The sequence below is a fragment of the Siphateles boraxobius genome, unplaced genomic scaffold (genome assembly GCF_051911475.1).
Source record: "Siphateles boraxobius isolate OS27281-9 unplaced genomic scaffold, OSU_SipBor_1 172, whole genome shotgun sequence".
Lineage (NCBI taxonomy): Eukaryota > Metazoa > Chordata > Actinopteri > Cypriniformes > Leuciscidae > Siphateles > Siphateles boraxobius.
Window position 1 is genome coordinate 580,001 of NW_027508780.1, and position 26,584 is coordinate 606,584.

Consider the following 26,584-nt stretch of genomic DNA (forward strand, 5'->3'; position numbering starts at 1 on the left):
CAGCTTTACTCGCCATGACAGTTTACACAGACAATAGAACGTTTCTGCCTGTCCTGCTTCACTAGGAAAATGAATCCCTGCAGGAGAGAGGAGTGTGTGTGGGATCATTGTTTGGGGTTTTTAAACTCCTGCTTATGCTCTTATCAAGCTGCTGCTGTAGTCGTAACTGTATAACTCCTGCGCACATGCAGTCACGTTACACTGAGAGTGGGAAGTGTTTGGTGTTCCTTACAGCCGTCCACCAGGTGCCGGGATTCTCCAGGCCGCAGTTATCGCTGTACTCCAGACAGCAGGAGTCCGGCACACGCGAGGCGTTGTACACGTGAAACCAGTCCGTGTGATTGGTCACTCCACAGCAGCGAAACTACAACACAGAGGAACTTTAATCTCACCATAACCATAACCATATCTTGCAATGCTCTGTGAAATGGTAATAAGGGACGCACATCGGTTTGGACTATGCTCCAGGCGTTGGTCAGACCAATGTTGCCTTCAGTCCCGAACAGCTGGAGCCCCTTTTTCAGGTCACTCTGCGCATACAGATCAATCTACAACACAGTCAAGAATGGCTTATTGATGTGACCATTCATTCTCATAAGAATGATTATTATCTCACACAGTAATAAACTTCATGAGATAGTCAAATCACCCTTTATTTCAATAGCACTTTATACAGTAGAGATTGTTTCAAAGCAGCTTTTCAAGGATAAACGGGAAAATAATGATTAACAATAGTAAACAGTCATTATTCAGTACTCATACAGCAGCGTCAGTACCGCCAGATCAATAATATTGTTGAATATTAGGTGTCCCCAACTAATGAAGCCAGAGGCGACAGTGGCAGGAACCCAAACTCCATCAGAGACAGAATGGAGAGAAACCTTTGTGATAAACCAGACTCAGTCTCAGTTCCCCTCTGGCCAATGAACACAGTGTGATTATGATTCAGGCAGCATTATCTGTCAGAATGTTGATTGATATCATTGAGAATATGAATGGCCATAAGCTGGTCATGGGGGTCTGTGCGGAGGACTTAGTGCTAATTGATCTTAGTGCTGCATTTGATACGATCGACCACAACATGCTTTTAAGTAGACTCGAAAATTATGTTGGCATTAGTGGAATTGCACTAGCATGGTTTAAATCATATTTATCTGACCGCTATCTGTTTTTAGCAGTAAATGAAGAGATGTCTTATCGATCAAAAGTTCAGTATGGCGTACCACAAGGCTTAGTAGTAGGACCGTTGCTGTTCACTCTCACACACACATACACACACACTCTGTACCAGTGTTGTGCTAGTTACTAAGATATAGTAACTAGTTACAGTTACTAGTTACTTCATTCAAAAAGTAACTAAATTACTTTGTTGATTACTTACACCAAAAAGTAATGCACTACTGTTAAAAGTAACTTTTTAGTTAATTAAAAACAAAACATTCTTTAATGTTCCCATTAATATTCTTTTATGCATTATGGTCTACACAAACACAAAACTGACTTAAACAGAAAGTAATTTTTAAACACTATTTTATTTAAGTCAGACCAGCACAAACTGAATATATCACAAGGATTTCTGAGGTGACTTGCTATGCTAACTCTCGATCTTCGCAGTAGTGAACGCGCCAGAGAGAAATGCACATTTCATACGGATTACATAAGCAGAGAGCAGTCTGTAGTCTGTTTTCTTTCGTTTTTAATTGTTCTGTTTAAAAGTAGACATGTCTGTGAGGCAAGTAGGTTACCTTATACACCGAGCTTCGGTTCATTTATGAGACGAGCTCCAGTTCACGCGCTGGCGCCTCCTTTTCGTGATTATCTATCGTCTGCTATATTTACTTCTTATTTATTAAATCCAGGCAGTTGATTGATGAAACATTGATTAAAATTAAGATACCATTAATACAAAACGAGATTCACTTTAAAGAAAGGTTTTGTGCTTTCTGTTTGATGTCTCTGTGAAAGTTTTAAAGCATATTTTAGTGCCGCTTTCAGAGCGCTCACGTACAGAGAACTGTCACGTCCGTAACATTGTTTCTTCCTCATAAATGCGAACACAAAAAATAAAATAAAATAAAATAAAATAAAATAAAATAAATATTTTGTTCTGTGGAGACTGAGAGACAACCCTTCTTCATCCGGTGAGTAGTATTACTTTGGTTTGCGCAGTGTAATTCACAGAATTACTAAATTTTAGGCCTATAAAATTCAGCCCGTATAAATGTGCATTTTCTAAGCTTAGAAAATGGAAAAAATTCATTTGATTCTAATCATAATGTAACATTATTGTGAAATGTATTTCTTTATAGGCTATTTGCTATTAGTATAGTAAATCCTTATGTTTTTATCCAACTAGGCTATGTGTGGGCCTTATGTAAAATACGGGACAAATCGTTTCCCTTATTGATTTGATACGGGACGCATCATTTTACTTGTAAATACGGGACAATTCCGTATTTTAAGGGACGGGTGGCAAGCAACCCTACCACCAATCCTACAATCCGTCGCTGCTGCAAACAGGTTAGGCTGTAGGCTACACTTCAGCCAAAATTAATTAATTTAAAAAAGTAACGGACAACGCACCATATGGTAACGGTAACGGAGTTAATTTTTTTAAAAAGTAATGCGTTACAGTAAGAGTTACTGTCAAAAGTAACTGTGTTACAGTAATGCGTTACTAGTAACGCGTTACTGCTCAACACTGCTCTGTACATGCTACCCTCACACACACACACATACACACTAGAGGCTGACATTTTTTCGGGAATCCCGCGGGATGGGAAACAAAATCACTATGTATCACGGGATTGGGACGGGACAGGATTTTTTTTGTGGGAGTGGGACGGGAGAGGTTTGAAAATCCACTCCCGTGTCACTCTCTAATACACACACACACACACACACACACACACACACACACATACACACATACACACACACACACACACACACACACACACACACACACACACACACACACACACACACACACACACACACGAGTAAAAACAGTAGCATCAAACACCAATACAGAAAATACAAACTTTTCATCTTTACAGTTTGAACAATTTCAGTGACTTCATACAAAGTAATATTTTCTTCAATGAAAAGAGTGACATTCTTTCCCATGATTTATTTAAATTTTTAGAATTCTTTAAGGTAAATGAAAATTAGCAGTTTGCTTCAATCTTCAATCTGTAGTAATTTATGGAATTACAGTAACGAGAAAAAAAATGTAGAAACTAAAAGTAAATACTGTAATTCGAACAAATAACAAACAAGACCCCTGCTTCGCCTTTCAGCTGAAAATTGCAATCAACAGTGTTTGAAAGGCACAAGGCTGAAATCTATTCTGTTTTGAATGTGTGTTTCACAGTTTTGACAGCAGTGTGTTAGCATTTGAACAAAGTGCTGTAAATCCACAGTGTTGTGCAGGTTGTGGTTAAAGTCATGGGATAAGTGTGTAGAGTTTTGAAAACTGTGTTCAAGCAATGAAAAACGAACTAGAGTTTGGTCCACATGAACTGCTGCTGTGCAGACTGTAGTTAGAGTTTTGCACATGTAGCTCCAGTTGTGCTCATTGTCGTTTAGTGATCGAAAAAAACTGTAATATATCATATTATTACGATTTTTTTTTTACTGGAGAAAAAAGCAAAAAATTCTGATTAAGAATAAATTGTATAAACACTCTTCACATGTGAAATAAGTGTGTTGCACAGATTTTCTCATTTTTTCTAAATGCATTAAATACAATGACAGTGGAGCATAAAATTATATCCCTTAAAATTACAGTTAATACTAGCCATGATGCTGTGTGTCGGTAAATCAATATAATTAATAGTTTTAAGAGAGGAATGTAACAGAATACACAAATGGAGGCATCACAGGTTACACTGCTACCTGTTGTTGATCCGAAGCCGCGGTTCTGCTCTGATTCTCAGAGGATCTTCAGCTCGAGATCGACCACATTTGACTCTTATTGCTTGAGCTTCTGCTATTTCAGAATAATAGTACCTGTTCAACAGTTTCTCCTGCATATTGGCTTATCGTCACTACTTTTCTAAACAATACATATGTGTTTTTGTGTTTTGATAAATGTAAATCTCCTGGTTCATTCAACTGTCGGTCTAGTTTAGTTTAGTTTCAATAAATGATCTTGGACTGTGGAGGAAGTTTTGAGTTCTAAAAGATAGAATATGTTTTCGTAGTACAATGAATTAAAAAAGAGAACAAATGATGAAAACTTAGATTTTTTACAATACAGATTTTTTTAAAGCAGCTTCACTTTTCTTGATCATCACACATTATTTACAAATAGATGATGGCTTGAGAGAAGTGCTTCATTGATGATTGATGTTGCTCCAAATAAAAATAAAAAACCGTTAAATCCAAATGAAGCACAAATGCATTAATTTGTTTATACATATGAACTTCATTCATTAAATGCAAGCAAATTTAATTTGTGTATAAAAACTGTTGTTGAAACAATGAAACAGTTTACATCCGAATGTGTGTATGCATGATTCACACAGAAACTCATTCTGCTGGTGTAGATGTATGAGGCCCATAGAGCTGAACATGAGCTGGGAAAGAGACCGAGTTGAATGAATGAACAAAGCTGTGCTTGTGTGAAGTCACTCCTGCTGGCCAAGAGTAAAGATCCTCAGCATTACTTCTGAAAACTCAAACTACCGTCCCATATCTGCTGTATGTTCTTGATGATCTCTGTCCTTGTTCAACTCACCTGATCAAACTTGAATATATTTTAAGAAAGGTGCAAATCCCCACCTTAATCTTTATATAGATGCTACAAAATCTCATCTCAACACATTTCTTTAGGACTTATGGGAAGTGTTCCCGGTTCCGGCTGATCTAAACTATGCAGCCTAACATTGAATTATAGAAGTCTATAGAGTGTTATGTGGATGCTAAGCCAAAGAGATGTGTTTTTAGTCTAGATTTGAACTGACAGACTGTGTCTGCTTCCCGGACAATGTTAGGAAGATTGTTTCAAAGTTTTGGTGCTAAATAGGAAAAGGATCTACCACCAGCAGTCCATTTAGATATTCTAGGTATTATCAACTGGCCCGAACTTTGAGATCACAATAGACGTCAAGGACTATAATGCGTTAAGAGCTCGCTCAAGTACTGGGGAGCCATTTACCATTTAGTGCTTTGCAAGTAATCAGCAATATTTTAAAATGTATACGATGTTTAATACTGAGCCAATGCTGTGTTGACAGAACCGGGCTAATATGGTCGTACTTCCTGGTTCTGGTAAGAACTCTAGCGGCTGCGTTTTGAACTAGCTGTAGTTTGTTTATTAAGCGTGCAGGGCAACCACCCAGTAGAGCATTACAATAATCTAGCCTTGATGTTATGAACGCATGAACTAATTGTTTCGCATTTGTCAATGAGAGCATATGACATAATTTAGATATATTTTTAAGATGGAAAAATGCGGTTTCACAGATACTAGGCTCGTGACTTTCAAATGAAAGATTGGTATCAAAGAGCACACACAACACACATGCAAAGACACACACACACACACACCCAGGTTCCTAACCGACGACGAGGACTTGACAGAGCAGCATTAAGTGAATTTTTTTTGTCCAATAATTAGAATCTGTTTTTTCAGAATTAAGTAGTAGGAAATTACTAGTCATCCAGTTTTTTATATCAGATATGCATTCCGTTAATTTTGTGGATTGGTAAGTTTCGTCAGGGCGTGAAGAAATACTGTATAGAGCTCAGTATCATCAGCATAACAGTGAAAACTAATGCCATGCTTCCTAATGATATCTCCTAAAGGAAACATGTACAGAGTGAACAGCAACGGTAGATTCGAGATCGGCCTGTAATTGACTAATTCTGTAGGATCAAGTTGCGTTTTTTTAACAAGTGGTTTAATCATAGCCAGCTTAAAAGTTTTTGGGACACATCCTAATGACAGGATCTATGACCTCTGGAAGCATCTCTTTCAGTAGTTTAGTCGGTATAGGGTCTGTTACAACTCTGGCTCTAGGGATGCAACATAAAGGACACAAAGACAGAAGTCTGCCAATTAAACAAAGTTTATTTAATATAAAAAGGAAAAAGGGGACTGTAGAAGCAAAACACAGCTACTGCTCTTTCCGGCTGTAAGACGAGAGAGAGAGAGCAAGAGCATGCGTCCTAGATTTAAGTAGCTCCCGTCAGGTGACACCAATTAACCGGTTGATTGCAGGTGATCTACCAGGGAAACTGCAATGACATACAGATTAGAACACTCACACATAACACTTCCACCATTAAAACATTGCTATAGAATCCTATGGGAAAGTCAACAAGTGCTTGGAATATAAACAAACACAAGGACTTACAACCTTGCCAAACATCCGCCAAAACATTATCCTACCCCTTTGCGCAAAAACTGGCGTTTAACAGAATTCATCCTACACAGATATTCATCCTAATCCCTTAATAGGGTTAGCTTGGCCTACATCAATGTCATGCTCTAGCACATTGGTACAAGATGAAACATCAGAAAACAAAGCCAAATATTGACCAATTAACTGAATAACATCAGAGCACTCAGAAAGACTTAGATACGACAAATTAATGTCTAAATCAACCAGAATTTGGCAATCTACTCTGAGCAATCTCAGAGACAGCATCACTTCCTTCTCCTGTCTCAGTAGATGGAACACTCAGTGCAGCCAAGGCCTTGACCCCTGTAGACGCAGTTTGGTTAGGGTCAACGTAAGGCTTAAGTAAATTCACATGGCACATTCGGGTTTTCCTTTTACGATCTGGAGTCTTAACCAAGTAGTTACACTCACCAACTTTCCGATCAGTAGTATACGGACCACTATATTGAGCCTTCAACACAGAACCCAGTATTGGTAAGAGCACCAACACTTGGTCTCCTGAACAAAACACATGATCCAAAGTTTTCCTGACCCCCAAGTGGCCAGACTGACAATGATCATGGGCGACATACAATAGGTCAGATCGATAAACTTCTGGAACCTCCACTTGTGGCGGGCCCCAAACGAAATGAAAATCATCAAGTGAAAGATGTATAAAAAAAACCAATTAGTTCGGGCGCCAGATAAGCTTAATCTTGTCAAATGTTTTTCCTCGGAACAGCTCTTTAAGCCACCGGTTACGAATAAACATGAATCAGAATCACACAAATGAAGTTCAGTTTCACAGTTATATTTTCATAATTTTCAAAGAAATCAGACAGACCAAAATCTCAGTTGTACCATAAGCAAAGAATAAAAACAAACTCAAACACACACCAAATAACTTTGGTTCAGGTTCAAAATCTTACAGTCTTTACACCACTGTTTTTGAATTGGTAAAATAAGTTTTAAAAAAAACATTAAATCAAACTAACAATGAAACCAACCGTTGAAAAACTAACAATGAAACACTTCACTGTATTATACAGATACGAAATACGTGGTGAAAGTGGTTGCGTGAATGTTTTGGTTGGCTTGAAGACGGTGCATGCGTGTGCGTGCGGGCGTGTGTGTGTGAAAGAGCGTTTGGCCGATAATGGCAGGAAGGAAAGTTTTCGAAGTGAGGGTAAAAACAGGGAATAACCTGGAGAATTTGCTCACTCGTCAGCCTCAAAGTCGACAAGCTTCGCAGTGCAGCCGGTGTCCAGAGGAGCAGCGCACCCTCAGTGCCAATCGCTAGGCAACTAACGCTCACTCTAGGTCCACGCACAGCCCAAACACAGTGTCTCGTGACTCACTGACTGTGGATTCGTCTCAGGTAACCCGTTCCTTTTTTTTCCTTCCCCTTCCTCTCTTACAACTCCACCTTATATACTCGTTTCCTCACTTCCGGATAATTGATTTCCCTCCTCCCTCCAGTCACGTAACTTTTTTTTTCACACCGCCACAGTATTTTTGGGTCTGTCCACTTTCTCGTCAAAACACCATCACTAACAAAATGACCAGAAGCAGAATTTGATAGTACTTCATCAGACACTAAATCTTCAAACATGGGTGACAAAGTGGGGTCTTGATTTTGCTCAAGCATTAACTGTTCACGAGATGGAAACATCTTTCCATTCCCTGACAAGTCCATGTCACCTTGGGCCATGAAAATATCATAAAGTGGTATCACAGATTGACTGCTGGAAGATTTGTCTTCAGCTTGCCTCTTAGCCGACATGGCACGAGTAGTTGCACAAACAGGAAAAGTTTCTGGAAATGCCAACTCAAGCTCATCTGGACCATCTGACTTGAAGACAGTAGAGCTTACTTCAGGGACAGCTAGCACTTTCCCACCAGCTAAATCATTTCCTAGAATAAAGGACACACCAGTTATGGGAAACTGGGAACAAAGTGCAACAACTACATTCCCAGAGATTAAATCTGATTGGAGATTAATGCTATGTAAAGACAGAAATCCTAAAGAAGTATCTCTGTATCTCTCCAAATCTTGATAGCTTGCCTGTGTTCAGGATCAGAAGACAGATACACAGAACCATCCATCAAAAATGATGATGAGCCGGACCCCTGTCTAGCATGAAACATCAACAACTGAAGATGCCAAAGGAAGGCTTGGCACAGGACTTACAAATGCTACAGTCTTTGCAGATTTCTGTTTTTTACTTAGAACAGGACAATCTGCAATAAGATGGCCTGGTGTCTTACAATAAAAACAAGCCCTTTCTGAAATCAAACCATCATTATTCATTTCATTGGCAGGTGATGAAGCAAAAGGCACAGACTTTACAAACCGAGACCTATTGTGCTTAATCTGCTCCTGAACCTCAGCTTGTTTGTCATCAAAATGTACCTTATGTGTTAAGACAAACTCATCTGATTGCAGCTTGTTCTAAAGTCACTGCTCATTCAAATAAACAGACAAGACATCAGGCAGACAGTTTTTTAATTCTTCAACAAAATGAGTTGCCTAAGATGTTCCTTACTTTCCACCTTCTGAGACGTACACCACCGATCAAAAAGATTCTCCTTCTTCTTTGCAAACTCAACATAAGTATCGTGAGCAAATTTGACACAACTTCGAAAGCGCTGGCGGTAAGCTTCAGGAACCAGCTCTTATGCCTTCAATACACCTGCTTTAACCTCATCATAATTAGCACTCTTCTTTAGGCTAAGAGCGGAATAAGCTTCCTGAGCTTTACCCACCAATATACATTGTAAAAGCAAAGTTTGATAAAAGTTTGATAAGTTTGATAAAAGTTTGTAAAAGTTTGATATGGTTGCCACCCGTTCAAAATGAGAAAAATATCGGTCAACATCCTTCTCAGAAAAAGGAGGTACTAACTTAATGTGTCTACCAACATCAAATGAAGAAACATCACCTCTTGGAGTTAAAGTAGCAACTTTTAATTCCAACTCTTTAAGAGACCGATCGGGTTCAAGATACATTTGTTTCTCTCTTAATTTCGCATTAACCTCTAGCTGTTTCTCCTGGAAAGCTAGCTCTCTGAGCCTAAGCTCAATTGCAGCTTCAGACAAAGGAGCAACCATGGATTGTGGGAAAACCTGCTTAACTTTTAAGACACCATACTGGGCATTAGTCTACACTAAAGTCCACAAAGGGACTACAGACAAACACTACTAACACACTAAAGTTAGGATCATGTTGTCGCCGCCGCTGGAAAGCCACGCCGATATTGACTCTCGAATGATTTCTTGATTTATCCAAAGGCGTTTTGTTCATAGCCTTTTCAAATACTGTCTTCCTTTTTTTAACTTGTTTGACTTCGCTGCCTCTATATGCAGGTACTGAGAATTTTGACTGTTCTTTCTCTGCCATAATTGTTATTACTAGCTTCGGTGCCTCTTCAAACGGGTGCGCATTTGGGCTGCTCCTGTATCAGCAGAGGTGGTATCCATGGTAGCGAGGGAGAGTGACAGTCGCCCCAGCCAATCATTTCTTTCGTCCCGAATGGAATAATGAGCTGTGTGTATCACAGTCCTGAGAGGACTACAGACACTCGATTTTTATAATTTATTTTCCAGAGTACTTACATTTTAATTATTTATTCAGAAGATCCCAATGATTTAGAAGCGCTTACTCCAAATCACTGTCTCCTGTTAAAAGGCAAGCCCATTCTGCCATTAGGTCTGTTCGAGAAATCTGATCTTTACATTAAGAGGAGATGGAGGCAAGTGCAGTACGTTGCGGAGCTTTTCTGGAAAAGATGGACAGCGGAGTATTTGCTTGTAATGCAAGAAAGGCAAAAATGGACGAAGCAAAAGAGAAACTTTATTCCAGGAGATATTGTCGTAATCGCTGAGGCCACAGCTCCAAGAGGCTCATGGATGATGGGCAGAGTTCTAAGCACCACAGCTGACTCCAGAGGACTGGTTTGCTCTGTGAAGTTCCAAACGAAGATTAGCATCCTGGACAGACCAATAACCAAGCTCTGTCTTCTCTTGGAGGCCAACAATTGACTATGCAGCTCATTCTTTCTCCTATCTCTGTCTTCCATCTATTTGTTTCTTTCAGATATGGAGAATCCGAAGATGTGAAGATTCCAGTTAAATGCTTAAGCCACAATTAGAAAATAGCTCCTTTGTGTTAAAGCTAAGGTTAATTGTGGGTACCGTTACAATTAGGGGCTGGGTTGTTGGAGCTATATTTTTATTTTTGTTTATTTTGGGCTTAAGTTAATTTATAGCCTAATTTATTTCTTTTCTTTTCTTGTTAAAGTTAATTTTGTTTATTTTGTATTTATGCTTTAATTGTATTGTCGTTTATTGGTCACATGGTGTTATGTTCATTTGCATAAGTAGGTCAAGGTGGGAGGTACTTGGGGGACGAGGGCATATGGTTTTTTACCAGCGTGAGAGAAGCAGCAGAAATGTCTGTGAGCTTGCTTATGTGTGTGTGAATAAACCTCCTCAAACTCAATCTTGTTATGGACACTTTGCTTTGGTACCTCTGAACCTGCGTAAAGCCTAACCATGACGTAGCCTCAAGTGGCCATTTGAGAAGTTTGTTATTATTTGTTTTTGTTTAAGTTTATGGACAAATAGCCACTACAGATATATAAAGACAGGTTAAACAAATTTGGAAAAAAGTATTTTTTGGGAATTCTACCTACCCTAAATGCCTTGAGAAACTGGTACTGAACAACATCATCTGCCCACAGCCGGATCATTACCAGTTTGGCTACAAGGCCAAAAGAGGAACAGGATTGTGTTGCATGCCTCCTTCACATTCTTCTCCAACATCTGGACCTCTTTTACAGACTTCAGCTTCGCCTTCATTTGATTCAGTGCCACACCATGATAACCTAACTCCACCATCTCTAGGTCTCTTTATCCACTGGATCTATGATCTCCTCCGTGACAGACCTCAGACAGTGAGGACTCCTCAGTCCCGTCATCTACACACCATAACCCTCACCAGCACATAATACTTCAGATACTGTTACGACCTGTGTTTGTGTAGCTAATTATTTTCTCTATTGCTCTGTTCCTTTTCTCTCTCTCTTGTTTTTTTTTTCTTTTTTTCTGATTTCTAATAGGTTGCCCAATGATTGGGGTGAACGAACGCCATTGGTTGTCCAGTCAGGGCGTGGTCTTTATAAGGACGCTGCTGGCACTCGTCTGGGAGCTCATTCTTGGTTCGGTCGCACGTGGGTTGAGAGCTCCGGAATCCCTCCTCCGGCCGATGATCAAATTGTGTATTAGAAACTTTAATTAGTTCAAGTGAACGTGCATCTTGTGATAATCTCTGAACCGTTCTCCTAATGTCTAAACCATCTTAACAGTGTGGAGCGTAGGGGTGTCCTGCCTTGTTTATTTTGTAATTGTTTGATCTCTGTTTTTGGGCAGGGAGTTAGGTAAGATAAATGTATTTTCAATCTCATTTAATTTGAACGCTACCTTCCTGCAACGCGACAGAGTAGTGTCTTTTCTCTGTTCAGCAGAAATCGCGTCTTTATCAATGGATAACAGATCAGCCAGTTCCAGTTCAGCACCACTAGTCGCGGACAGCGACTCAGGATCAGACAGCTCAGGTTGTACCTTGCAAACTTCGCTTTGAACTTGCTCCTCAGCTGCCAAAAAGGTATTCGAAATATCAATCGAATCACCAAACTTACGCGCTTGAGCCCGCGTCACTACACACGCAGAAAACACTGAAGGAAACTCTGATGCGAACTCACCGGAAGCAACAGAGTCAAACATGGGATTTTCAACGACCTTGGGAAATGGAAGTACTTTCCCTCCAGCGAGATCATTACCTCCAATTAAAGCCACACCACTCACAGGTAACTTATGCCTCACTGCCAATTTTACACAGCCTGTTACTAAACCGGATTGAATGTACACATGATGTAGCGGTACTTTCAACACCCCCAACTCAATCCCTTGAATAAGAACATCAGACCCACAATAACTCTTCTCCGAAAATGGCAACACACTAGCCAATACATACGACTGATTGGCCCCTGTATCCCGCAACATAGTCACAGGAACCAAATCACGTTCGGATTCGCCAAGGGAAATCATCCCCTGACACACAAAAGGATCAAACGCGGCATCAATATTCGAACGTTGACTGCAAATTTTCTTAACAAAACCAACACTTTTGGCTTTTTTCCCTTTATTTTTACTTTTCAACGAAGGACAATTCGCAATCAAATGCCCAAGTCCGTGACAGTAAAAACATTCACGGGCTTCAACGGTTATTGCTGGCTTAGTTGGACCCATTTTCGGAAGTTTAGCATTTTTATCCGAAGACAGAGAATAGAATTCACGACGCACAGCAAACGCATTCTTGTGAGTCAAGGTAAACTCATCTGCACAGACAGCAGCCTCAGCAAGAGTACCAACTCTCTTTTCGTTCAAATAAACGACAACTCGGTCTGGCAACGAATTTTTAAAATCTTCAATCAACATTAACTCACGGAGATTCTCAAAATCAACGACCTTGCTGGAGTGACACCATCTATCAAAAAGCACAGTCTTCTCCCGCGCATATTCTACATAAGTTTGAGAGGCAGTTTTAACATGTGCACGAAACTTCTGCCTATACGCCTCTGGCACTAATTCGTACGCCCTTAGTACCGCATTTTTCAGTTTATCATAGTCCAAACTGTCACCCACAGACAAGGTGGAGCAAACCTCCTGGGCTTTCCCAGTTAACTTACACTGTATCAAAAGAGACCAAACCTCTCTCGGCCAGCACAACGCAGCAGCTATACGCTCAAATGCGCCAAAATAGGAATCTACCTCATTATCCCTAAATGCAGGCACCAGGGTTAGATGACGTCTAACATCGAAATCAGCAAGCTGATCAGACGCCACAGGTGAAGGCACAGAGGGCAAGTGATAATCAACACTAGTGGAGGGTGCGTCAAATTTAGTCTTAACTGAACTGAAACGACGATCATCAGTCTGCGTTTCCAGTTCACACTGCCTAAAACGTAACAATTGAGTAGTGTGCTCTTGACGTTTTATTTCGAGATCTAATTGCTTTAACTGAATAGCTAGTTTTAAATCCCCCGAGTTTACACCACTGAGCGCAAAACGGGATCGGAACTCGCAACATCAACGCTATCTTCATCACTTAACTCAACGTTAGAACTAGACTGCAAAATACCCTGCTTAATTAACGCAGCTTGAATTATGTTTCGCAGTTGCTTCTTTCTAGCAGTTCTTAAAATCGCAATATCATAGAAATCAGCAATTAAGTATAAATCAACTTTCCGACAGGACTCCAAAACTTCACACGAGGGAGCCTGTTTAAACGCCTCAATACTAAATTCCATTTATCAACCTACCACTACCCCAACACGCATGAACAAACTGCCCAATCAAAAATATAAAATGTGTACTCACCAGCAAGGTTGCAAACTTCTCAATTTGGATCGGGCAAATTTCCAAATCAAAAAATAGAATTGGACGGACGAGCCCCCAATTATTACGCCCCGACTCTAGGGGAGTATAAACCACTAAATAGGCGTAATAAATAATTATTGGGTTGTTGTATGGAATCCCAGCAACGAATCACTCCGGTCGATAATCAAAAACTCATGCACAAAATTAAAGCAAAAGTAAGAAATTTATTAAAGAATAACAAGTGAAATAAAGAGCAAATCTTCAGGGTGTCCAAAAGGCCAAAATAACAAACAAAATGAATATAAAATTAAAAAGGGGGAAATTAATAACTTACTCAAATAGCAAAAGAAAATACATTTATCTTACATAACTCCCTGGGGGCTCGTCCGGGACGAGAATCAGTTTCAGCTTATCACCAAATCTGCCCATTTCACCCAGCGGTTGACAGATGGTCTTTGAGTTTTGATCATCCCATCACAGACATCAATAGACGCTGCTAACAGAGACTGTTTGTCATATGTAAACTCTGGACTCACACCTGCTTCTCTGTACCGTAGTGTCACTGAGCCCGTCCTCCTGTTTCACATACTCTCTCCCAATAGAAACAAGCTCCCTAACATCACTAACCCTTTCTCAAAAAGAATTGGTCTTCGAACTCCCGACTTGTCGGCTGTCATTGACACTGCTACTTAAAACGTCAAACCCCAGCCCGTCTCAGCTCATGCTTCAGCTTCCCGAAGATACAGGCAATACCCTATAAAACACACCTTTAAACCTTCGCCTATAAGAGCGTTAAATTCACAGAATGCATAATTTTTAAAATCATTCTGTTTTGTTGTTGTTGCTATTTTTGTGTAATATGTGTATTTATGTGTTCAATATATGAATATGAGTATTTTGTGCAGTATGTGCATATTATGCGTGCTGAATGTTACTCCTGGTACAGTCTTAAAAAACAAATTTCCTCTATCAAGGAATATAAACAATGAATCTGGACTGGTGGACACAATGTCTTTACGATTAGTATTATTATACTATTATTATATATAGAATTAGATGTACATTTCAGACATCTTCACTTCTCATTAAAACCTAATAGACTATCTCAGTGAAATCATTCGATTTATTTGCAGGGTTTTATATTGTGACATTTTTTTCAATTAAAATATGGGCAGTTAAATCTGTTTAGTGTTATCAGAATTCAGTGTCATCAGTTTGCCTAAAAGAACATTCAGATGTTTTATGCACCATTTATGTGTGTGCGTTATGGTTGAATCTTTTGGTACCAATTTTCCTATAATGGTTATTTTTGAATGAAACGATGAAACGGGTTTGATCAGAAAGGAAGGTCTGGTCTCAGATTCACTGCGGCTTTCCTTACGACTTTAGCCGTTATGACTTTCATCTTAGAATTTTGATTTTATTCCCCAAAAATATTCTGACTTTATTTATTATGCTACCATCTGAAAATATGCCATAATCTTTAAAACAAAGCAATAGACCAGCAGATGACAAGAGTTTCAGTGATTTTACCACAAGCAAGAAGTTATCGGCAGAAAGGCAATATAATAAAAGTCAGTTCTATAAAAAGAACTATCATTTCTTAATGATAATGAATTCTCCCACTAAATAATCTAATTTAGTGACTGTAGGCGGTTTGTGGCACTGATCAACACACAGCTGCATATTTTATGTTAGAGTCAGAACTACAAGTTTAATAATACCCAATAAAAACTACTTTATTCTGGCAAAAACCTTTTACAGCACTCAGTATGCAATAGTGTCGGCACATGTGCATATTAAATATGCTTCCTTGACAGAAGCAGTAAACATAAAGACAGAAAACGCATATGAAAATCTAATTGATCGCAAATAAACATCTTAACTATTCTTCGCTGAATGCATGAATATAGGTGAAGTGTTTAAGGACTTCTGACATAAGTAGCATGAGTCATAAATAAAGGTTTTGCAGCTTTTACTTCAGAGGATTTGCACTTCCGTCATCAGTCGGCCAAAAAGACCGTCATCAATGAATTATTCAACACCACAAACAGCGAGGAAACAGGAAAACAGGAGAAAGACAGCGATCTATACGGTTAAAACCTTCAATAAAAGCTGTCCTCAAAGGATTGGGTTTTACAATCCTCCAGACAGGATTTGTGTGTAAGCATGAGGAGCTGTCATTTGAAACGTAAATGTGCATATCAGCATTACGGGAGGCTTTGGAGCGCTGTGTCTCTTCTATAGCGACTCCATTATTCCTGTGATCCCACATCGGCCCTTCACACAGCCTTCCTGATAGATGTAATACAGTAATAAATCATAAATAATAAATAGCGCTAGAGAGGAAGAAGCAGAAAGAGGGCAAGGAGGTCATTTCTAATCATCTGTGTGGACCGGAAGAAAAAGTATGTACAGGACAACACAATTCCAGCCTTATATTGCCCATTTATCAATGTAATCGCTGCCTTTAGACCTGCTGATTCTGCTGATGTGTGTTTCAGTCCACACATACTGTACACACTCGCCATTATTATCCAATAAAGCTCATTTATAATCACTAAACCAAACCCTCAATCTAAACCTAAACAACAAACTTTGCATTCTTAGAATTAAAAAATAATATTATTGTTGAATTATGAGTCATATTTGTTTTTTCACTGAGACCACTCCCCTGATGTGAACAGCTGCTGTTTTCTGTGCAAGTAATATTCATAAACACGACTCCACTGCATAAAGTGAAGGATAAACCCAAATCTCCAAAACCGTCAAGTTTACATTTTAATAACTGTATCAAATCAGTAATAAAGTCTCATAACAATGTCATATATGTTTCTTTTGTTCAAATCATTAGGCTGGACAAGATATATATATATATATATACACACAAACGTGATTTAATATAATTTACATATAGGTTCATGCCTGAAGGTCACTGTGTGATTGTTGTTGGTGATGAAGACTCGTGTAATCACTAAACATGCTTTCTTCTAAACATGTCTCTTGTGTTTCACAGCTGTTCAATAGCACCTGTGTCTTTGGAAAGATCTCACTAACGTCACTTCCACATATTGACTAACACGTAACTTAGTGCATTTGTGTCATTGTGTCAAGTTATATTTTAAAACACTGATGAAAAGTGTATTGTTTATATCTTTTTTTTACATCGTATTTTTGTCATCAGTATGTTGTAATCATTTAATTAGCTTCGTGATGCAAATTTTCACCGGAATAAAAAAAGCGTTGACAGTGCGAAGATTATCACGATGAGGGTGAATTAATGTTGTGTTTTCTCTCTGTGTGTCGGAGGAAGAGAAGACAGAAGGAAAGATGATTTGACACACAGCCAGTGAATATATGCTGCTATGATTGGAAGAGTCTCTGGAAAATGCCCATCCTCACACTATGCTGCCATATGTGCTTTGAAGAGAATGGCCAAGAAAACCAATGGCAAACATTCTCTCACAGACAGAGAACATGAAGACGGTTTGATTATTTTACACTGAAGTCATCATGTGTCCTTATCTGTAACGGTTCTTCATTGATCTCAGCGCATGAGCTTTGTGTTGAGCTCAGCCTCCAGGTCCTGCAGGGCTGCAATATTCATTATACTCTATATCATATCATTCATATCCATAACGCGCTCTCAGTCCTGTTCCTGAGGTAACTTGCCAAGAAAGGCAAAGACGCTTTTTCAAATGTTTTAAATCTGAAAATCTAATTTTAAGATAAAGGTTCCCACAGACTTTTAACCCTCACTTATAATATGTGTTAATTTTAAGATAAAGACTGACATTATAATAAACATGATAAAGACACGATAAAGACATTATGGCACTTAATGAATGGATGGCTAAATAAATAAATGCTTGGTCATGAAATATTGATTTGTGAGTAAAAATTATTTGATTTGAGTGTGAAATGAGAGTCATGAAACTGTAAATCAAAGAGAGGCTTATTATACAGTTTAGTGTCATTATAATTAAATATGTGAGAGCTGAATGCCGCTATTGACCAATCACAATCAGTGAAATAATATGAAATAATAAATAGCGTAAAAAGACAGATCCATTTTGCACGTACCTGATCTTGATATGCGAAGAACAGAATCATGAACAGAATCTCCAACAATAATATCAGGAGCAACAGAATGAAGAACTGTAGAAACACAAGCAGAAGAGAGAGTATGTTTATATGGGAGAGAATAGAAATATGACTACTTTTGTATGGTCCTCCATCTGATCTGGATGCGGCCCGGATCCGGCTGACTACATCATGCGTTGTGGTCGTGTTAATGCTAACCATAACTTGACTACATTTTTGAATAACTATATATACTCTTTACTACACTTTGCAATGAGCAATTCAGTTACTTTTACATTTTGCATGGCACCTACTTTTTCTGCAGCAGTTCATTTAGTGATATCGCCACCTACCGGGCATTGAATGAACTAAGTCTTGTGCGTCAACAATGCTGCTTTAAATGAATGTGAGTGCATTAGCAGGCAGTTGCTGAATCACAGGCGGTTCATATAGGGATCTCCCAGTCACGTGACCCCTAGCCGCGTGTCAGCCATTTTGACGGAATACATCCGTTAGCTACTCAGTGGCAATGGATCTATTATTAGGGGTGGGCCACCCCTAATAATAGATCCATTGCCGTGGGTAATATATATTATTAGTATATTATTATACTAATAATATAATTACATAAAACGTTTTGACATTGGGCTACAGTGTGTTAGGTACGTTGAAAAATGTAGTCAACCCATACACTGTTAGAACCGTGAAAAAAATGCACAATAGTTCTATCGTAAAAGGCTACAGCTAAATGTTTGATTAACAAATGATTTTCTGTTTAAAGCAATATATATATATATATATATATATATATATATATATATATATATATATATCGTAAAAGTGGGAGCCTTATGTGTCCGGCTAAGACAAGCTTATGTTTGTCTGAATGGTAGTGCACAGACACATTGCGGATTTCTATGGCAACAGTGGATTTATAACATTTGATCCCGAACTCCGAGAAATCATTCATTAGCCTTCGAGGGGACAACTTACCTGATCCAAAATGAAGACTGCAAAGCTGTGTTGAGTTGGAAACCAAACAGTAACACCGCCATTAGCGTTTTTCCTTGTTTCTCCATTTTGTTTCTTTTGGGATACGGTATAAAGATATTCCTTTTGTATTGTCACGTATCTGATCGCATCCAACTGCACAGCATCGCTCGGGCATGATATAAATATTTCGCGACGAGCTGCATTATCACCGGCGGTATAGCTTTTTATATTCCGTCCAAATGGCGTGACGTCACGCGGGGCGTCCCTATATGAGATGAGGACATGATGAGGCCAACAGCAGCACGTCCAGCTTTGCTTTTAGAGGAGGTGTGGCTTTGGAGGAGGTGTGGCTTTGGAGGAGGCGTGGCTTTGGTTTTGGAGGAGGCATGGCTTTGGAGGATGTTTGGCTTTAGAGGTGGCATGGCTTTGGAGGAGGTGTGCTTTGGCGGGGCGTGGCTTTGGAGGAGGCGTGGCTTTGAATGGCGATTTGCAGGGAGGGTGGGATCGTATGCTTTCAATGCTAGCAGGCTAAAGTTAGCATTTCCAAGATCGTCTATTGCACCTTTAACATTAATTTCTTTATCTGTTAATCTTATATTGAAGAGAGGTTTTTGAAGGATATTGGAAGGATAAAAAATAAACGTGATTGCTCTCCTCACAAATCAACTCTTAGGTGTCAATGACTAGTGCATCTTTGAGTCTATATTCAGTTAGTACTGTTAAAATCAGTTATTTTCATTGTAAGGCGTCTGTGTGGTTTTCTCTTTACACTATTGTGTTCAGCTGAAATCCCCAGAGGATGTTACACGGGCCGTTATACAGCGTCGAGAGGATCGAGATCCATTTACAGATCCTTTAATCTTGCAGTTTTTATTACATGCAGGATCAACTCTTGGCACTTCTTTGAAAAGTTGTCAGTTGATTTAAAAAAAAAAAAAATGCATTGAAATATAACAAGCTCAAGTTATACTGATAGTTCATGGTATTTTACCAGTATCTTTCTTGACCAACATAATTACTCAGAATATTGTATTCAATGGCTAACATTTGTTAAAATTACCAATTACCATGTGTTTATCTTAATAAAACATCTCTAATTATGTCCACAAAAACACAGAATCTGTTAGATTGCTCAATAAAATTCATACTCTTTCTTTTAGATCAAGACTATGTATAATATACACTGCAAAAAAGTGTACAGCACATAGAAGAGACTTTTGTCTTGTAAAGATATTTTCTGTGTTTTGTTGCATGGAAACAAACAAAGAAAACATTATTCACTGGAAAAGTCCAAAATGTATTTTCTGGTCCAATCTCTTTAACTCTTCCTCATTCTGTGTGAGGGAAATAAAGAAAGCAAGAGACTTAACTGAATTCAGAACCGCATACTAGCATTTCTTGCTATTTTACCATATCTTTCTAAGGCAGGAATGATAAGAGCAGTATAGTAGTGTGCGGTTCTGAACCCGGCTATAATCACAGGAGTTAAAGACTCACAGGAGAGCAAAGGTCGTCATTAAAATGAGCCCATGACATAAATAGCAGCTTAAGCAGTAAACATCATCATCCCCCATGTGGACATGAGAATATTTTATCATAAATCATCTGCGAATGCGATAGTCTCTGCAGTGATTGCAGCAATATATATTCACAGACGACACTAACATCGGCACTTAACCGGAAACAGCTGGAGCACATCAACACCAGCTTAACATTACTATTCAGTGTTTCATTTATCCTTCTAATTATATACATTTACACATATATTACCAGCAAAACAGGGTCTGCGGGTTTAGATGAGTGATTTTGCTTGTATTCACAGCATTTTTCCTTTAGCTTGTTTTCTTCAATTGGCTGGTGGAAAAAAATACAGTTTGGGATTTTTCGCTTTATTTATTTAAGTGATTTATACTGTATATATTACTCTCACTATAGGAATAAATGGATAACTGTGTAAACCCCAGTATAAGGTGATCTGCAGATATGAATAATTTGCAGATGGCTCCAAAAAATAATAATTAGGGACGGTGGTGTTTAAGGAATAGACGGACCTGAGCTGAGCTCTGCAGATTCATGTTATAACCAGTTATTTTGAAGAAGATTCTGAGATATGCATGTAGTTTTTTTTCAGACTCATTCAAAAATGCAGAGAATCCAATTAGCATGCTGTACTTTTTTTTCTTTTTTCTATTTCAGCAGTATATGATATTTGAATATCGCTTGACATTCATTTTCTAAATTGATGAATAAAGTGGATGTGCTATCAGCTGTGATAGGACTGGCAAAAACACAGACATTTTTACTGGATATAATAAAAACATCTTTTGAGAAGATAACTGGCCGCCACTCACTGGATTAAACAAACAGCGTGAAATGAATGCAGAAGAACCAGTGGAAGATCTGCTGCTGACAGAGAAACGAGAAAGCTGTTGAGATTGTTCATGACTTTGGGTTTCCTCTGATTTCTCATCACTGTTGGATCACCAGTTTTACGCAACTGAGTTGTGCTGATCTGATGAAGGGAAGAGGTTTGAACACAAAGGGCCATGACTAGACCGACCACCATTCTGCTTTGCCCTTCAGGATTTTAAGCATGCATTCAGAAGAAATAAAACAATCCAGCTCAGGCCCTGTGAGGTTCTGAAAGACCAATATCTGCATCTGTCTCGGGACCCTCTGACAGAATGTAGGTCTCACTGGCCCCTTGAAACATGTCCTCTAAAACTATCCGCGGGTCTCTGACTGCTTTTTAAAAGTCAAGATACACTAGATTCAGTGAGTAAAACATTTTTTTTATCTCACCAATCTCAAAACAGTTTTAAATGGCTTTTTCCTATGGAACAAATGGTGTAAACCAGTGCTTTTAAAACCTTCCTGGAGCCTTTGTGGACATCTTTCTTATCGAACACATCCAGCTTCAGTGTCACCGATGTACATCCTCCTTAAATCATGAAGAACAATGGCATCTACGCTAATAGTAGTCTCTCTGTTTATTCCAAGGTTTACTGTCGTCAGCCGGATCCGGGCCGTATCCAGATCAGATGGTGGACCTGCGCCTAGACACGACCACAGAACATGATGTAGTCAGCCGTAACCGGGCCGTATCCAGATCAGATGGAGGACCTGCGCCTAGACACGACCACAACACATGATGTAGTCAGCCGGATCAGGGACGTATTCAGATCAGATGGTGGACCTGTGCCTAGACACGACCACAACACATGATGTAGTCAGCCGTAACCGGGCCGTATCCAGATCAGATGGAGGACCTGCACCTAGACACGACCACAAGACATGATGTAGTCAGCCGAATGCGGGCCGTATCCAGATCAGATGGTGGACCTGCGCCTAGACACGACCACAACGCATGATGTAGTCAGCCGGATCAGGGACGTATTCAGATCAGATGGTGGACCTGTGCCTAGACACGACCACAACACATGATGTAGTCAGCCGTAACCGGGCCGTATCCAGATCAGATGGAGGACCTGCACCTAGACACGACCACAAGATATGATGTAGTCAGCCGAATGCGGGCCGTATCCAGATCAGATGGTGGACCTGCGCCTAGACACGACCACAACGCATGATGTAGTCAGCCGGATCAGGGACGTATTCAGATCAGATCGTGGACCTGCGCCTAGACACGACCACAACACATGATGTAGTCAGCCGTAACCGGGCCGTATCCAGATCAGATCGTGGACCTGCGCCTAGACACGACCACAACACATGATGTAGTCAGCCGTAACTGGCCGTATTCAGATCAGATCGTGGACCTGTGCCTAGACACGACCACAACACATGATGTAGTCAGCCGGATCTGGGCCGTATCAAGATCAGATGGAGGACCTGCGCCTAGACACGACCACAAGACATGATGTAGTCAGCCGAATGCGGGCCGTATCCAGATCAGATGGTGGACCTGCGCCTAGACAAGACCACAACGCATGATGTAGTCAGCCGGATCCAGATCAGATGGAAAAAACACCTTTTTCTTTGTTGCATTATTTGGCGACAGTGGCAGGAACCAAAACTCCATCAGTGACAGAATGGAGAGAAAACCTTGGGAGAATCCAGAATCAATCCTCTGGCCAACGAACGAACAGTGTATGATTATGATATTTTCTCCAGAAAGAGATGGAGCTGTTGACTGACTTCTGCTTCTCATGTTCACCTATTCTTTGGAGGAGTGGAAATGTTACCTTTCCTGCGTTTCACCCGCGGCTGATCATCTAGATTCCTGCTAGTGTCTCTATATCTACTCGATGTCCATTATTGCCACTACGATTCAAGAGCCATATATTATCATTTGAGTGATATTATAATCACTTCAAGAAGAAATGCTATTGTTACACGTCTTTTATTCTAAAACTTGCTAATTACCTATATGATTGTATTGGTTCACTCACGCTCAAGAGTAATGGACGGTTCTCTTTGACCGCACCCACACACCCCAGACAGCCAATCACCATGATGATGCTTCCCGCAGCGATGAGCAGATTAGCGGCAGAGAGCGACGGAAGGGAGGATGAGAGGGTGGCGAAGTTTCCCTGGGTGATGGAAAGCCAAACTCCCACTCCGAGAATCCCACAGCCGCCCAGCTGAGAGAGAGAGAGAGAGAGAGAGAGAGAGAGAGAGAGAGAAGGAGAGAGGGAGAGAGAGAGAGAGAGAGAGGGAGGGAGAGAGAAGGAGAGAGGGAGAGAGAGAGAGAGAGAGAGAGAGAGAGGGAGAGAGAGAGGGAGAGAGAGAGAGAGAAAGAGAGAGAGAGAGAGAGAGAGAGAGAGAGAGAGAGAGAGAAAGAGACCTTTGAACAACTTTAATTACAAAAATTTAAAAACAATCTTCAATCACTTATTTAGCCTACAAAGAAAACAAATAAATAACAACCACCCATAAACCTTTATACAAGCATTATCAACATAATATTATACATAGATTTGTAAATCACCATTGCAGTCAACCTCGCAAATACAGTTATTTATAGCCCACTTGAACTTGAATTCTTCAGTATTCTCATTCAGTCGATAGTATTCAAATTCTATTCTTAACCTTGACTTCATCAAACCCTCATAAATCAGTACCACATCAGTTTGTCCCATACCACCTATTTTACTTTTACGAGAGAGCCAAACAGCTAACTTTGCTTGTCCGAACATAAAATTGAGTAGATGATAGATCTCCCTCTTACTACGTTTATATTTAGGTCCATAGATATACAACTCAAGTGTGAAAAACTCTCCCAATGTCTGACACCAGCCTCCAAGAATTTCAAAGAGAGGCAATAATCTACTACAGTCAGCAAACAAATGAAAAACTGTCTCCTGCTGTTCACAGAAAGGACATCCCATCCCCGCTAGTGGATCAACATGTGCTCTGTATCTGTTTGTAGCTATAATACCATGTACAACGCGCCACTGCAGGTCTCCAGACCTTTTTTCAATGGGGGGCTTGTACATGGTCCTCCAGCTACCTTTCGGGGAAGAGTCTGGTCCAAAAAATTCTGTCCATTTAGTCTCTTTTACATTTTCAAGTGCACGAAGATGAAGAACTTTTAAACACAGCATATAAGTAGCTTTTTTCCCAATGTCTCTGAAACTCCCCAATTGAGGTGTCTTAAGGGATAGAATGCCACCTTCACTTTCTTGCCATAATCCCGTCGCAGCTGTAATATCCAGTTCTGGGAAAGAAAACACAGCATTTTCTTTTTTGCGTAAAAATAAAGAGTCTCTACATTCCACCGGCATGCAATCATAAATATGGTTCAACAACCTCTGCGCAACTCGGACTGATCTTATGCCAAGCTTGGTAGCCAGAGTCTCTGCAGAAATCCATCCATCTTCGGTCAATAAGTGTCCAATCTTTACAATGTTTGCAGACCATAAAGCATGCCTCACAGAAATTGATTTTAGAACATCCAAATCAATTTTTGGGTTAAAGATCAAGGGTTCTTCCAGTAACCACTGGCTCTGTTCACCATTTAGATCTCTGCAAACTTTTAAAAGAGTCCACGCTCTCAACATTGACTTGTAAAACGATGACAGACCAGTTAAGTCCAGCTTATTAATGTCCATTAAGAACAGTTGACAATCATAACCCATTTTGCCTGCTCTTCTCAAGAGGCCACGGGCTACCCCACGCCAGCTCACTTCTTCACCATACAGGAGTCTTTGAGCTGTCTGGAGTCTGAAAGCTTTAATTCTAGATCTGATGTCAATGAGTCCTTGACCTCCCTCCGTCCTGGGCAGATAAAGTACTGGTGCTTTTAGCCAGTGACACCCGGACCAAAAAAAATCAACTAGTTTCTTCTGAATGTCCATTATCAGTTCTTCTGGAGGTTCTAATATCATCATTTTATGCCATAAAGTAGCAGCAATAAGATTATTACAGACCAAAACTCTACCCCTATAGGATAAGCGGAGGAGCAACCATTTCCATCGAGACAACCGAGCACATGTTTTCTCCACTAGTCCCTCCCAATTCTTTTTCCTATATTCTTTAGATCCTAAAAACACCCCTAAATATTTAAAACCTTCCCTTCCCCATTGCAACTCTCCAGGAAGGATGGGACCATTATTGTCATGCCCAAACCATACTGCCACACTTTTGCCCCAATTAACTTTAGCAGAAGATGCTTTTTCATAAGTTTCTAAACCCTTTTTAACAACATTAACATCTTGATTACCTCTTATTAAGACTGTAAGATCGTCCGCATATGCAGACATTTTAATAAACTGTGAAGAATCCATTTCTCTGATTTGCATCCCCATTAATTCTCTTCTTAATTTACAGAGTAACGGCTCAAAAACAATACTATAAAGCTGCCCTGAAATGGGGCAACCTTGCCTAATACCTCTCTGAACCTGTATGGGGACACTGAGACCGCCACCTATTTTTATCAAGCAAGTTGCCTCATTATAAAGCAATTTTATCCATGAAATTAAATTTTCTCCAAATCCAAAAGCCTTAAGAGTCTCAAAAAGAAGATGGTGGTCAACTCTGTCAAAGGCTTTCACTTGGTCCATTGACAAAAACCCAACATCAACATTGTTGTAAAAAGCATAGTCATACAGATCCCGCATCAGATGTAAATTGTCTGCAATAGATCTGCCCTTAACACAATATGATTGGTCCGTATGAATAATTTCATGTAATACATCATTTAACCTTTTAGCAAGACACTTAGAGAGAATCTTATACTCTGAACATAAGAGAGCCACAGGTCTCCAATTTTTTAGTCGCGTCAAATCTCCCTTCTTTGGAAGTAATGTTAAAATAGCACGCTGACAACTTCTTGTTAGACATCCTTCACTTATACATTTCTGAACAACTTCAAAAAAATCATGACCAATAACAGTCCAAAAGCGTTTATAAAACTCGGCAGGAAGTCCATCAATTCCTGGTGCCCGCCCTGATGAGAGATCCATTACTGCTGAGGTCAGTTCATTAAAAGTAAGTTGTGCTTCCAAAAGTTGTTGTTTTTCTGTAGATATCTCAGGAAGATCTTTTAAAAGTTCATGTCTACATTGATCATTTAAGGAATCAGCAGAATATAGTTCAGTATAGAAATCCACTGCAAATCTACGCATCCTTTCCGGGTCTGAAACAAGATGTCCATCCTTATCTTTTAAAAACAACATCTTTTTTCCATGCTTAGTTTTCCGTTCTAAATTAAA

General features: G+C 39.6%; 1 protein-coding gene across 1 annotated transcript in view; it reads right to left on the bottom strand.

The window, feature by feature from the left end:
* tspan4a (tetraspanin 4a) overlaps nucleotides 1-23,511 on the bottom strand; it is a 27,918-nt gene extending 4,407 nt beyond the window's left edge. The window contains exons 1-4 of the mRNA XM_077232519.1: nucleotides 23,321-23,511; nucleotides 17,916-17,990; nucleotides 447-548; nucleotides 233-364 (exon numbers count right to left, since the gene is read on the bottom strand). Of these exons, the coding sequence (XP_077088634.1) occupies nucleotides 233-364; nucleotides 447-548; nucleotides 17,916-17,990; nucleotides 23,321-23,383 (372 nt within the window). The 5' untranslated portion in view covers nucleotides 23,384-23,511. The remainder of the gene's footprint in view (nucleotides 1-232; nucleotides 365-446; nucleotides 549-17,915; nucleotides 17,991-23,320) is intronic.
* Between the last annotated feature and the right edge of the window lie 3,073 nt (nucleotides 23,512-26,584).